Below are 14,291 nucleotides of genomic sequence, written 5' to 3'. Positions count from 1 at the left end.
TTTTAATTCTGATTCTGGTTTTTTTTTTTGGGGGGGGGGATAAGGGAGAAAAAGATAACTTTAGGGAGTTCCCATAGTGGCTCATTTGTTAATGAACCCGACTAATATCCATGAGGGTGTGGGTTCTCCCTGGCCTCGCTGAGCAGGTTAAGGATCTGGTGCTGCCGTGAGCTGTGGTGTAGGTAGCAGATGAGGCTCAGATCCCGCATTGCTGTGGCTGTGGCATAGGCTAGCATGTGTAGCTCCGATTGGACCTCTAGCCTGGGAACTTCCATGCCTCCAGTATGGCCCTAAAAAGTAAAAAAAAAAAATAAAATAAAATAAAAAAAGAGAAAAAGACAGCTTTATTGCTTTGTCAGGCAAAGGGGGACACAGCAGACTAATGCCTTATAGACTCTGCCCCCCTGACTCTGTTATAGTATATGTTGACACTCTCTCTCCAAGCTTTGAGTCTTTTTGTTTGTTTTTGCCATACCAGTAGCAGGTGGAAGTTCCAGGGCCAGGGGTTGAATCTGAGTCACAGCTGCAGCAACGCTGGATCCTTAAACCACCATGCCACAGCGGGAACTCCTGAGTCATTTTAAAATCTGATCCAAGTTGCTTATTAAAAGGTTACAAGCACAAGTTGCCAATGATACATAAAGAAGCCTCTATGGGAGTTCCCGTCGTGGTGCAGTGGTTAACGAATCCGACTAGGAACCATGAGGTTTCGGGTTCAATCCCTGGCCTTGCTCAGTGGGTTAAGGATCCGGCATTGCCGTGAGCTGTAGTATAGGTTGCAGACATAGCTCGGATCCCAAGTTGCTGTGGCTTTGGCGTAGGCCATTGGCTACGGCTCCGATTAGACCCCTAGCCTGGGAACCTCCATATGCCGCGGGAGGGGCCCAAGAAAAGGCAAAAAGACAAAAAAAAAAAAAAAGAAGAAGAAGTCTCTATGGATGTACTATTTAGTCAGCTAAATCCTCTATTTTGTCTTGGGTTCCCTGGTGGCTCAAGGGGTTAAGGACCTTGCATTGTCATTGCTGTGGCTCTGCTTACTGCCGTGGCTCAGGTTCGACCCCTGGCCCAGGAACTTCTGCATGCCAAGAGTGTGACCAAAAAAGAAAAAAGAAAAAAAAAATTTTTAATTGTCTTATCTAAGGAATATCTTGGCCAAATATCTTTCTGATACTTGCATATGGTACCTTCCTCACCACCTATCAGTAAAGTCTTCTCAAAAAAGGAAGAGTTTGCTTTTACCCAATTTGTTCTTAGTAAACTCATGCTAGTTGCTAAAATCCCAATTCCTTTTCCGTTTCTAAGTGCCTTTGTTTTTTTTTTTGTTTAAATTTTAAGTGATTTTGTTTAATAATCTATCTTCTAGAATTCTTTCCAGGGTAAAGCTTTTAGGAAACTAGACTCACACTTACAAACTAGACTCACACTCCAACCTGGCTTTTTAGCGTAGATCCCAGTCTTCGTGGTGAGATCATATTTGCAAAACCTTTCAATTCCTGGGATTTAATGAATCGGGATTTGATAACTGGCATTTCTTTCAAGTAGCTCTCAGCTTCCTCGCCCTCCTCAGTCTGGAGCCTCTGAGTGACTCAGGAACAAAGTAGGAGCGGAGGGGTTCTGCTTTCTCCTCGACATCTGTTGACGTGACGCCATCGGCACCCAGCGGTAACCCTCCCCGCTCTTCCCCTGACACTAAGGAGCTCTTTGTGCTGTCCTTAGTAATTTTTGCAGCCTCAGCTCACTCTGGGCTTCAGCTTTCCCTGTACTCTGCGTTTGATCTCTGTCCAGCCTTTGGATTCCTCCTGAGTCAGGCCCCACCTCCTCCATCCTGTGTGTCTGGCCTCCTGAGAGAATCCCCTGGGGGGTCCCATTGCCTCTCCATTTCCTCCATCTCTGAGATCCCTGTGTGCCACGTGCTTGGGTTTTTCTGAGATTCTTCCTTCTCTCTTTAGCAATCTCTGGTTTTAGAGCCTTGGGCCAGGGGCAAACATCTAGTTTTCCTTTTTTGATTAGCCAAGACACTTAAACATTTTTTTTTTTACTTTTGTTTTTGTTTTATGTGTGTATGTAGGTAGGTATGTGTGTGTATATGTATGTATGTCCATACCCAGAACATGTGGAATTTTCCAGGCCAGGGATGGAGCCGACGCCACTGCAATGACAATGCCAGGTCCTTAACCCACTGTGCCACAGGGGAACTCCTACAGTGATTTTAAAAGCGTGTAACCACAACATTGTTAGTGAGGCCTGTTTTGAGAGTTTACCATGTGATTGGCACAGAAGGGAAGTGGAAAAATCAGATATAGGTCCTGTACTTCTGGAGCTTACAGTCTCGTTGAGAAACACTTAAACAAGTCATTAGAATCACATGCAGTTGAGAGTCAGCGAGAGGCTGCTCTGAGAGCACGGGGGAGGAATACGTGATCTAGCTGTTGCGTCAGGGAAGAAGAGTGGAACTCTGTAGCTGTGATGGGCAGAAGCCTGAGATGAGCCTTAATCATCTCTGCCCTGTGTACGTTCTTCCCCTCGTGTAGGCAGGAGCTATGACTTGCTTCTCACCCACAGAAGGTGGCAAAGGTGAAGGGACTTTGCAGCAGTAATCAAGATCCCTAAACAGCTGGCTTTGATCGAAAGAGACATTATCCCGGGTGGACCTGATCTAATCAGTTAGGCTTTAAAAGGAGTCTAGAGGCGTTCCTGCTGTAGCACAATGGGATCGGCAGCATCTTGGGAGAGCTGGCATGCAGGTTTTATCCCTGGCCCAGCACAGCGGGTTGAGGATCCAGCGTTGCCACAGCTGTGGCTTAGGTCGTCATTGTGGCTCAGATCTGACCTCTAGCCTGGAAACTCCCCATGCCACGGGGCGGCCAAAAAAGGAAAAATAATTTTTAAAAAGAGGTCTAGAGATCCGAGACTCAGTGAAGTAGAGACGCTTTCTCCGTCACGGGTCTTAGAGAAGCAAACAACATAAATTCTACAACTGCAAGGACATGAATGCTGCCAACAACACGAGGGAGCTTAGAAGCTGATTCTTCCCCAGTCAAGCCTCTGGATAAGATGCAGTTCAGCCAACACCTTGATCTCAGCCTTGTGAGACCCGGAGCAGAGGACCCAGCTGGGCCATGCCGGGACTTCTGCCCCCAAGAAAACTATGAGAGTAAGTGTGTATTACTGTAAGCCAGGAAGTTAGTGGCAATTTGTGACGCAGCAATAGAAAGCTAATACAATGGTAGCACAGACAGCACTAGCTTACGATGTTTCCTGGAGAAGGAGGACTCAGCCCGGCGGCTTTCCGCTCGCATTGCTGAGTGAGGACACCCAGGTCCAGTTTCCTGCATCCTCCTTGTGAAATCCAGGCTGAGTTTAAATGTAATAACTGGGGTCTCCCTGCCCACCTCCTGAGGGTTTCCTGTCTGGTACTCAATGTAAGTATCCACTGACATGAGAGTTGAGTGCATAGAAAGTATATACTTCCTCCTACTATTAGACGTGTACCTCACTTTAAGCTAATAAGGTGACACTGCCCCATTAAAATGCTATTTATTTTTTTCAAGTAGGGTTCCATTTCCTAATTTTTGGTTCATTTAACCAGTTAGCGAGAGTCTACGGAGCACTTGCCATGTGCTTAGAAAAACACTAACTGTGATGAAAGACAGGCAAATTGAGATTTGTTTCCAGCTTTTAAGGAGCTTTAGAGAGAAGCCTCAGGTGATAGAAAAAGCGGGATGAAACACTAAGCTCTAAAAATGGGGATGAGGAGACACCTGCTGAGCACCAAGGAATAATGAGAATCACAGCGCTGGACAGCACAGCTCCTCCCTCAGAGAAAAAGGAAAGCATGAGAAAGGCTCTTAGGAGTTCCCGTCGTGACTCAGCAGACGTGAGCCTGATTAGGACCTGATTAGACGCAGGTTCCATTTGTGTTAAGGATTGGGCATTGCCGTGAGCTGTGGTGTAAGTCACGGATGTGGCTCAGCTCTGGTGTGGCTGTGGCTGTGGTGTAGGCCGGCAGCTACAGCTCTGATGCAACCTCTAGCCTGGAAACCTTCATATGCCAAGGCTGCAGCTCTAAAAAGACTTAAAAAAAAAAAAGGAATGCTCTTAGCTTCCAGCTGAATGAACGAATGCACACAACAGGAACTTGTGATCTGTTACCAAAGCAACGTAAATCTTGCTTGTACAGGATTTTGAAATAATTTTGAAGACACCGAGCTGAAACTTTTATCCAGCCAATGTCTTAAAATTTATTCAATAAGTAATGTTTTCTGAATAGCTATTATATCAAATGCTGTGCCAGGAATCAAGAATACAGTGGTGTATCTGAGAATTTTTTGTTTGTTTATTTTAGGGCTAAACCCATGGCATATGGAGGTGTCCAGGCTAGGGGTCGAATCAGAGCTGTAGCTGCTGACCTACACCACAGCTCACAGCAACGCCAGATCCTTAACCCACTGAGCAAGGCCAGGGATTGAACCTGCATCCTCATGGATGCTAGTCAGATTTGTTTCTGCTGAGCTACTATGGGAACTCCCAATCTGTGAGAATGTTTTAAATGATAAATGACAGAAAACATTATTCAAGTGGCTTAAAGAATAAACAGGTTTCTTATCTCACCCCAAAGTAAATCCTGAGTAGGTCAGCTCCAAGATAGCTGATTGAGGAGCTTACTAACCTAATTACGGACCCAGGTTCTTCGTGGTTTTTCATTCTCTCTCCTTAAAACAATGGTTTGTTCTTAGCGGTCTCTCATGGTCACAAGATAGCTGCCACTATTCCAGGCACATCTTCGTAGTACAGTCTAGGGGAGAAACAAGGGAAGTTTCTTCCCTTGTTTTTGTTTTTTTTTTATTTTTTATTTTTTTTTTATTTTTTATTTTTTTTTTTGTCTTTTTGGGCCGCTCCCGCGGCATATGGAGGTTCCCAGGCTAGGGGTCGAATTGGAGCTGTAGCCACCAGCCTACACCAGAGCCACAGCAACGTGGGATCCGAGCCGCGTCTGCAACCTACACCACAGCTCACGGCAACGCCGGATCGTTAACCCACTGAGCAAGGGCAGGGACCGAACCCGCAACCTCATGGTTCCTAGTCGGATTCGTTAACCACTGCGCCACGACGGGAACTCCTGTTTTTTTTTTTTAATCATCAGTAAGAAAAAAAATCTTTCCCAGAAATCCTCAGCAGACTTCTCCTGACATCTTATTATTAACTAGAATTCTCTCTCATGTCTGTAGTCAAACCAGTCCAACCGCCACACCCTGAGGGAGTGTCAGGAGTTTCATTCTCCTGAAGCCCTGGAGAGTGGGGACTTGACCAGAATGGGGGTTCTACGAATGAAAGGAAGGGGACCGAAAGGTGACTAGAAAAACTGACTAACAGTATCAATGACTCGTAATTGAAGACCATGGCACAGTCTCAGCATCAGGGGCAGAAACAATCGCACAGATGATAGTGGCAAATACTGTGGCCCAAGAGAGCTGTGTGCTGGGAGAGTGAGAGCAAGGTGATGGCGGGGAGGTCCCGGATGAAGAAAGGCCACCCAGAGGAGATGAGTGATGAGTAGGAACCAGCCGGCAGAGGGCTGGGGGGGAGAGCATTCCAGGGAGAAGAAGCCCTTTGAGGACATGGAAGGAGACAGGTGCGAGGGAGCACTGGGATGGATGGAGTCAGGGAGGGACATGGGAAATGGTGTGGAATCCGGGGTGAGGGCAGGGTCCTTCCTGCACCAGGAGAAGGAGTTTGGATGGTACCCTAAGAGCAGTGCAAAGGCACTGAAGGCTTAGTACAGGGGCATGGTTTGATCCAACGTGACTTTTTAGAGGAGTCTGGCTACTCCGTGGCCAATAGATGAACGAGTGTGAAGAGGTTCGAAGACCATACGTTCCTCCACCAGTCGATGGTGGCTTGGGGACAGGAGGAAAGTGGACAAAATTAAGTGTGGCATCACTGGGTCTCGGGGGGATAAAAGGATGGGGCAGCCTCAGGACCTCCCCCACCCTCATCCCAGGCGAAGATTGGCTAAGACACACATGCACAAACTTCACTCCACTCCAGGGGAGCACACTGAAGTCCCACGTGGGCGTGGAGAAGCTCAGATCGTGGGTTTGGGGGCTCGAGTCTGGGCCTATTTCAGCACAGCTCCTGGGGGAAGGAGACATTGGAGCAGGGCACCAAAGGCTGTGCAAGGTGAGTTGGAAGATGCCTTTGTGGCAGGGGAGCCCAGCATGGGCCAAAGCAGAGAGGCAGGAAATGAAGGCCTAGGGGGAGAGGAGCAAACAGTAGCGTTTGTAGGGATTTGTGAAGGGTGATTGGGGAAATAAGGCTGGAAAAGCCTTGGGCATCGGCTTAAAGAGAGTTCTGGGAGTTCCCATAGTGGCACATTGGAAATGAATCCGACTGGTATCCATGAGGATGCGGGTTCAATCCCTGGCCTCGCTCAGTGGGTCAGGGATCTAGCATTGCCATGAGCTGTGGTGTAGGTCGCAGGTGCAGCTTGGGTCTGGAGTGGCTGTGGCTGGCAGCTGTAGCTCCAATTTGACCCCTGGCCTGGGAATGTCATATGCCGCAGGTTCAGCCCTAAAAACCAAAAAAAAAAAAAAAAAAAAAAATTCTGTGGGCAGAACTTTAAAAGAGGGCAAAAAGAAGTAAAGTCTAGCTCAGCTATAAAACCACTTGGTTTTTCTAGAAATAATGTGTTACTTGCGTGTTAACTATCCACTAGGTGGAAGAGCAATGTCTCTTCCTGCCGTCACTGCTACCTGCAGGTCATTTGCCAATGATTTCTAACTTCTTTTTGGAATATATCCCTTCATCCTTTATTGAAATATTGGTGCTGGGGACCCTAGAATAAAAAGGCACGGGCCCAGCTCTCAAGGGGTCTAAGAGGCTGGGCAGATGAAAAGAGAAATGGCAACAAATGCAATTGTTTGGGAAGAGGTGGGCTGAAGGAGGGGAAGTTCTCCCTACTCCGTGAAGTGTGGAGCTAGATTTCAGACAGGTGGTGACATTTAATTGGGCCATAAGGGATGAGTAGGAGTTTGCCAGACAAACAAGTGAAGTGGGCAGGCCTTCCAAATATAAGGCATGGTTTGTACAAAGGCACACATAAGCACGCACGTTTTCTCAATTCTCATTCCTTCAATCCTACAAGCCCTATAGAATGGTGATAATTGGTGAGGGCTTTCAGTTGCTACAGAACAAGTGTTGACATCTAAGTATTTGACCTTCAGAATTGCATTTTACCTTAACTCTACTTGGGTGGAGAGCAATGAACAAGAAATCAGGATTTTAGTAGGTAAAACTGGTTATACCCTCTACTCCCAATCATTTTACTAACTTTTCCTTTTCCAGGACAGCAAGGGAAGGAATCTGTACTAGTAAACACATCAGTCATCAATGAGACCCTTTGTCTCTTCAGTTTTTCACAGAAGGATGGAAGAAGTCATAGTTTGCTGTCGTATCTGGCTCCTAATTAGGAGACTGGGCTCCTCTGAGCTTCCTAAGTGTTCACAAAAGTATCCCCGACCCAGATGGACACCCAAGACCATCCTGTCTCAGAAATTTGTTAATTGCCAATTTTAGCTCAAGATAAAAAAAACACATACATGGAGGAGTTTCCGTTGTGGCGCAGCGGAAACGAATCCGACTAGGAACCATGAGGTTGTGGGTTCGATCCCTAGCCTCGCTCAGTGGGTTAAGGATTGGGCATTGCCGTGAGCTGTGGTGTAGGTGGCAAATGCGGCTCAGAGCTGGTGTGGCTGTCTGTGGCTGTGGTGTAGGCCGGCAGCAACAGCTCTGATTGACCCCTAGCCTGGGAACTTTCATACGCCTTGGGTGCAGCCCTAAAAAGCAAAAACAAAACCAAACCCGTATATCGAGACCGTCTATGAGGGTATGAGGAAGTGAGCAAGCAACATTTAAGAGTAAAAAGAAGTACTCTGACGTCCAACACTCCCATTTGAAAGGTTGTCCTGTGCCTGGGGCTGAGCCCTGGCCAGAAGCCCCACCGCAGAGCGGGGTGGAAGAGCGGGGGAAGCTGGGGGCGAGCACAGAAGCGTTTTTTGGGGAACTGCTGCCTCGCGCAGTATCTGATGCACTTCCTCTCTCCTCCACAAGCCGCCCGCTGGCCCCCTCTCTCCCCTTCTCTTCCTTTGCTCTCACTGCAGGCTTAGGCGTCAGTTGCCAAAACGTGGGGACATTTCCTGTGGCCGTCGCAACACTGAGAAGTTGTGTTAAAGGAGACTGGGCCCCATTCGGAGCTCCAGGCCGGGGGCAGCTCTGCCGCGCGGGAGACACCTGCTCGCCCTCTCCCACCTCCAGGCAGCGCTCAGCGCCTCCTGGGTTTCACCCCACCATGTCCCTGGCTGAGGCCATCAGACTCTGGAATGAAGGGGTGCTAGCAGCCGACAAGAAGGACTGGAAGGGAGCCCTGGACGCCTTCTCTGCGGTCCAGGACCCCCACTCCAGGATCTGCTTCAACATCGGCTGCATACACACCATCCTGGGAAACATGCCTGAGGCCGAGAAGGTGAGTGGAGGTACCTGTGCTGGCGGCCTCCCCAGGCCTTTGTAATTAGTTCTGTGAAGGGGCTGCACTGCAGAAAACCCCAGAAGAACAAAAGCGGCCCAGGCCCCACCCACCCTCAGAAATCCCCCTTCTATCCGCCTGGGGAGGGGCCTGGGCGCCAGCAGTTTTGAAAAGCTTCCCCGGCGGTTCTAACAGGCAGCCTGGCTGGGAACCACTAGCTGTGGGTTATGCTCGCCTTTCTTCTCCATTTATCACATTCCAATCATTTTGGAATTGTTAACACCTTTTTGAAGACTCCCCTAGTTATGCTTTTTCTTTTTCCTATCAGCTGCAGGCCATAGCATTTTCTACCTCTCTGCTTCACACCTGACTTTAAAGTACCTTGTCTGGCTTTCCAAGAAGTTTCTGTGTGTGAGCTTTGCCTGCCCAAGAGATCAAGAGGAGGCGCTTAAGAAAAGTCAGTTTCGGGGTTCCTGCTGTGGCTCAGTGGGTTAATGATCCAGCTTGTCTCTGTGGTGTTACTGGTTCAATCCCTGCCCAGTACAATGGGTTAAGGATGCTGCAGATGTGGCTGGGATTTGGATCCTTAGTCCAGGACCTTCCGTATATCATGGACCAGCCAAAAAATTTAAAAAAAGGTTTCATCTCATCTCAAGTGATTATTCTGATCCATTATGTGGGGCACTCATTTAAGGATTCTGAGGCTGGCGGCAGGAAAGCAGACTGTGATTGATTAACGATGTCTGTGGACAGATGTCATAGCATTTTAAAAAAAAAAGATTTTTTTTTTTTCTCCCTAATGTTCCCTAGTATGGGGATGAGCATTCTCAACAATCACTTTTTTGGATTGGTCATGAGCTGGAAAGGGTATGGCGTTGGGAAGCAGAAGATCCAGGATCAAACGCCAGTTCTGTCTCTCTCTGGACTTTGGGTTTTCAGGAAGTCCTGCAGATGTCTGACACTCAGCTTCTGGAGAAGTCAGATATCACAAGGATTGAGTAAGGCACCAACTATTAAAGTGCTGTGTAACTTCACACCACTGGGTAGATGTTAGCTCTTAATCGTCCCCCTTTTCCGTGAGTCTTTGCAAGGCGGTATGGACAGGTGACTGACTCCCCAGGCCCTCGAAAGTGCTGGTTGCTCCCACAGCCATTCTCACCCTGACAGAGGGAGGAAGGGACCATTTGGAGTAGCCGGGCACCTGCCCAGCCTTGCAGAGTGTGGGGTCAGGAACCCAGGAGGGCTCCTCTCAGGGGCCCGCCCAGAGGCTAGGCAAACAGTACTGCGATTCCAGGGGCTGCTGGAGACAAAGCGCACACTGTCAGGGAGAAGAGGTTGGCAAAGCTCAGCAGCTGGTGCAGGCGCAGCTCTGCCAGTGGGCGCTGCTGGCGCCGGCTTCCTCCTCCTCGGGCTCCTGGACGAGGAGGCTGTGCAGCCCTGCTCCCCATGCGCCCTCCCTCTCCCTCCTCGAGGCGTCTCCCTGGGTTCCTCTGCTTCTGGCCTCACATTCTTTTTTTTTTTTTTTTTTTTCTCCTTTTGCTATTTCTTGGGCCGCTCCCGTGGCATATGGAGGTTCCCAGGCTAGGGGTCAAATCGGAGCTGTAGCCACCAGCCTACGCCACAGCCACAGCAACGCGGGATTCGAGCCACGTCTGCGACCTACACTACAGCTCACAGCAACGCTGGATCCTTAACCCACTGAGCAAGGGCAGGGATCGAACCCAAGACCTCATGGTTCCTAGTCGGATTCGTTAACCACTGCGCCACGACGGGAACTCCATGGCCTCGCATTCTCACTGCCTTTCTTTGGTTTTATGCTTGAGTCCTCTCTCCTGGCCTTCTTGAATATGAATTCTTGTTATCATTTTAATTGTATAATAGTTCCAAACAATGGGGAAAAAAAAGGCCATGAGAACATATACATTGATAATCCCCTTCATTGTGTATTTCTGCAATTTATGAAAAAATACAATGTTGTCTATAACATTTTAATATGTTATTTTCAAATTTGATCACATTCATTAATCCTGTCAGTAATCTTGAAAAGCAGCTATGACCACCCTCAGTTTACAGAAGAGGAAGCAAAGGATCAAGATTAGGTAACCTGCTTCGTGCCATGCCACTAGGAAGTGACAACACAGGGCGTTTGCCCCAGTGTCTGATCCCTAAGCCTCCTGTCGCCTTCAAGATGCCAACTGTTCTCGTGACCCTTCCTGCCTCCCTCTGGCTCATCTCCCACCTCCTCACCATCTGGCCATTCTCCCCACAGGCCTTCACCAAAAGCATTAACCAAGACAAGCACTTGGCCGTGGCCTACTTCCAGCGAGGGATGCTGCACTACCAGATGGAGAAGTAAGTGGGGGAGGTACGCAGGGGGCTTGGGTGGCTAGACTTGGCCTTTGAGAAGTAGCTTCCCAGCCTCTGCTGGGGAGCCTGGCTGGAGCGTCTCTGGGCCGTTATGCAATTATTTAGCATGAGGTAGGCACCCTCCCTGGGGAGGGAAGGCGGGCCTGCTGCCCACTTACAAATCAGCTGAGTCACTGCTCACAGTGAGCCTACATAACCACTACAGGCTTGGTGTAGCACCCCCCAGTGTCCCTGGTGACTCAAAGCCTGGGTGGAGCTGGTTGCATCATTGGCCAATTAGGGAGCACGCGTGGTGGTCTGCTGCTATGAGGTACTGAGCTGTCAGAAGATGGGGGTTACCATGAAACCAATCCGAGCCTTCCTCCAGGAGTTCCTGCTGTGGCTCGGCGGGTTAAGCACCTGACTAGTACCCATGAGGATGTGAGTTTGATCCCTGGCCTTGCTGAGTGGGTTAAGGATCCGGCATTGCCCTGAGCTGTGGTGTAGGTTGCAGATGCTGCTTGGATCTGGTGTTGCTGTGGCTGTGGTGTAGGCTGGCACTGGCAGCTCCGATTATACCCCTAGCCTGGGAGCCTCCATATGCTGCAGGTGCAGCCCTAAAAAGAAAAAAAACTAAAAAACCTTCCTTCATTTTTGCAGAATGTGTTTCCAAAAACCTGGTTTATTCCATTTAGTGAAATATAATTCAGCCACCAAAATGAGAATAGGCTAACATTATATGTATAAGAATATATTAACAGATAAATAAGGACTGTACATCTTCATATAGAAAGAAGTTTGTAGTAAATATTAAATTTAATGTAAATCTCAAAATAGTATGCATAATACAACCCCATTTCTGTTTCACAGAATAATCTGAAAGGCCTTAGACCCAAACATTGTCAGCTGCTCTCTCCAGGGGGTGAAGTTACAGGGATTTCCATCTTCTTCTATCAGCCTTTCTGCATTTTTGGTGTAGTCGACATGAAATACTTGGTAAAAAGACAAATAGAAAATGAAAGCGAATCTCAATTCCCACACCCCTCCTTCCCCCAAATACCCTGATAACAAACATACAAATAACAAAGAAAACAAATTCTAAGTGTCGATTTTAAATGTTTTAGGAGCTAGCAAACTGACCCTTTGTAGAAATTGTTCCATCAGCGTGCACAAGTTCTAGAGGAGGTTATTCAGCTCAGGCTAATGAAGGACTTTCAAAGAGTGAAAATGGTCAGGGCCTGGCATGTGCACGTGTGCATGCACGTACACAGCAGGTGAGCCAGGGCTTTGGGGAGCAGAGGGGAGGCTGCAGAGAATGTCTGGGTACTGGGCGGGGGTGAGTTGGGCTCTGATCCTCCGCCCTGAAAAGCTTCAATCCTAGGGTGTAGTCAGAAACCAAGCCTTCGAGGCTGCTGTGCAGAGCTGTTGCTAGGGGCAACCACCAGGCGCTCAAAGGATTTCCAAGGTGTAGTTGCAGTCGATGACTTGAATAAGAGCAGGAGTGAGGTCTCCCTTAAAGAAAAACTGCAGGAGTTCCCTTTATGGCTCAGCGGTTAATGAACCCCACTAGGATCCAGGAGAAGGCAGGTTCGATCCCTGGCCTTGCTCAGTGGGTCAGGGATGCAGCATTGCTGGGAGCTGTGGTGTAGGCTGGCAGCTGTAGTTCCAATTCGACCCCTAGCCTGGGAACCTCCATATGTGAGGGTGTGGCCAAAAATAGCAATAAAAAGAAAGTAAAACTGCAGCCACAGAGGCCCTCTGGGAGGAGAAAGCCTGAAATTGAGAGAAGATACTCGAGCCCTTCTTTTTAGTGGCGTCAGGTCTCTGTCTCCCTTCTTAAAATCCTCCCCGGTCCACCCTTCCTGCATCCCCGCCCTCCTCCAGATGTGGAGGATATGTGGGCAGGTCTGTGCACAAATCTCCTAATTGATCTTAAGTCTCAAAAGACCAACTCTTAAGGCTACCCTTTAATTAGCTCGAACAACCTCTAAGGAGGAGAGACAGATGGCAGAGAGGGGAAGGCTCCCAGAAGACAGTTCTACGTGAAATGCCCAGAAGTCCCAGCATCTGAAAGGCTCGTTTCCTGAGCCAGTCAAAACGATCTTAGAAAGATCCGGGAATGAGACCCAGGATTCAATTAGTCTGTGATCATCATGAAGTCTCAGAGAAGGATCTACCAAATTTTATCTTTAATTCGGCAGTTATCTATTGAGGCAATGATATAAAGGAGGCATTATTCTTGGCGCTGAGCTGCCGTTTTAGCTCAATCCACTGGCATTGGTGTCCCCCCACCCCACATTCAGCTCCTGACTCTTTCCCCTTTTATCACTATAGCAGTGGGTTGTTAAATAGCAAAATCTATAGGCTATCTTCCCATGAAACACACACAACCATATACATCATTTTATGTGCAGTTTCAGGGGGTTCAGTGTCCCCGTAACCCATTGATGGAGGCCAGGGATTGAACCTGCATCCTCATGGATACTAATCAGGTTTTTAATCTGCTGAGCCACAATAGAAATTCCAATACAATCGCTTCTTAATGAATGTGTTAGAAATTCTTTCAGCAGGTCCTGTCTGAAGGTGGAAATGTTACAGGTGTTTTTTTTCTCTCAGTGTTCCCCACTTTCAGGTGTTGTTGGGCTGCTCTTCTGTCGTAAAGTTCCACCAGATCAAAGCAGGCAGGTCGAGTCTGAGCAGGCAGGTCGAGTCTGAGGGCTGGCTGAATCTCACCCCTCTGACCCTCGGCCCCTGTCATCTGAAAGGGGAGGGGAGCTCAAGGTGCCTTTCAGATCCTGACCTTATGAGTCTTAGGGCCCTGATGAGACCCTTTAGGCGGAGCTGCCCAAGGAGGCAATACGTGAAACGAGAAAGGATGGGGCCCCAGCCTCTGGCGTGGAGGTGTTTGACATCTCGATTCGTTTCAGCTTGCTCACTCTTTCCATTATCCCCACACAAGTGTGCGGGCTGCAGGAGTCTAGGCCGCGGGAGGCACTGGCAGTACAGAAACAATTGGGAACTTGGGTGGTTACTAAGAACCCTTTCCAGGGAACATTACAGAAATGAAGATTAGGGGCTCAGAGCTAGAGAGGCGCATCAGCGAGTAGCTGCTGTACTGCTGAGCCCTGCACAGCCAAGGTGCCAGGCAGGGTGCCATTCAGCTGTGTGCATGAGAAACCCCTGGGCCCGGCCTAGGGGAACCACGGAAAGCTGCCAGCACCTTGGCCTCGTAGGGGACACCTTGGGTTGCAAACAGCATGGAGGAGAACTCCTGCAGAGGCTGGAGGGAGGCGGGAGCTGAGCTGCACCCCACCCCGCCCCCCGCACAAGGGGCTGAAGGCTATTTTGGAATTTTCATACTGAGCTTATTCAGACCTGTGCAGTGGGGAGCTGAGCTGTGCGTCAGAGCAGAGGCCCCAGGGGA

At 48.7% G+C, this 14,291-nt stretch overlaps 1 protein-coding gene across 2 annotated transcripts in view; it reads left to right on the top strand.

The window, feature by feature from the left end:
• Nucleotides 1-2,701: 2,701 nt before the first annotated feature.
• Nucleotides 2,702-14,291, top strand: part of NCF2 (neutrophil cytosolic factor 2) — a 36,882-nt gene continuing 25,292 nt past the window's right edge. The window contains exons 1-2 of one of the 2 annotated variants that reach the window (XM_084974031.1): nucleotides 2,702-3,154; nucleotides 10,791-10,873. In XM_084974031.1, coding sequence (XP_084830157.1) covers nucleotides 3,149-3,154; nucleotides 10,791-10,873 — 89 coding nt within the window. In that variant the 5' untranslated portion in view covers nucleotides 2,702-3,148. 2 annotated transcript variants of the gene reach the window in all.

The sequence above is a fragment of the Sus scrofa genome, chromosome 9 (assembly GCF_054392235.1).
Source record: "Sus scrofa isolate SSC_HxYL_T2T_F1_AM1 chromosome 9, Sscrofa_HxYL_maternal_Yorkshire_Landrace_v2.0, whole genome shotgun sequence".
Classification (NCBI taxonomy): domain Eukaryota; kingdom Metazoa; phylum Chordata; class Mammalia; order Artiodactyla; family Suidae; genus Sus; species Sus scrofa.
The sequence above is the reverse complement of the archived record's forward strand: the minus strand, read 5'-3'. Positions and strand labels throughout refer to the sequence as shown.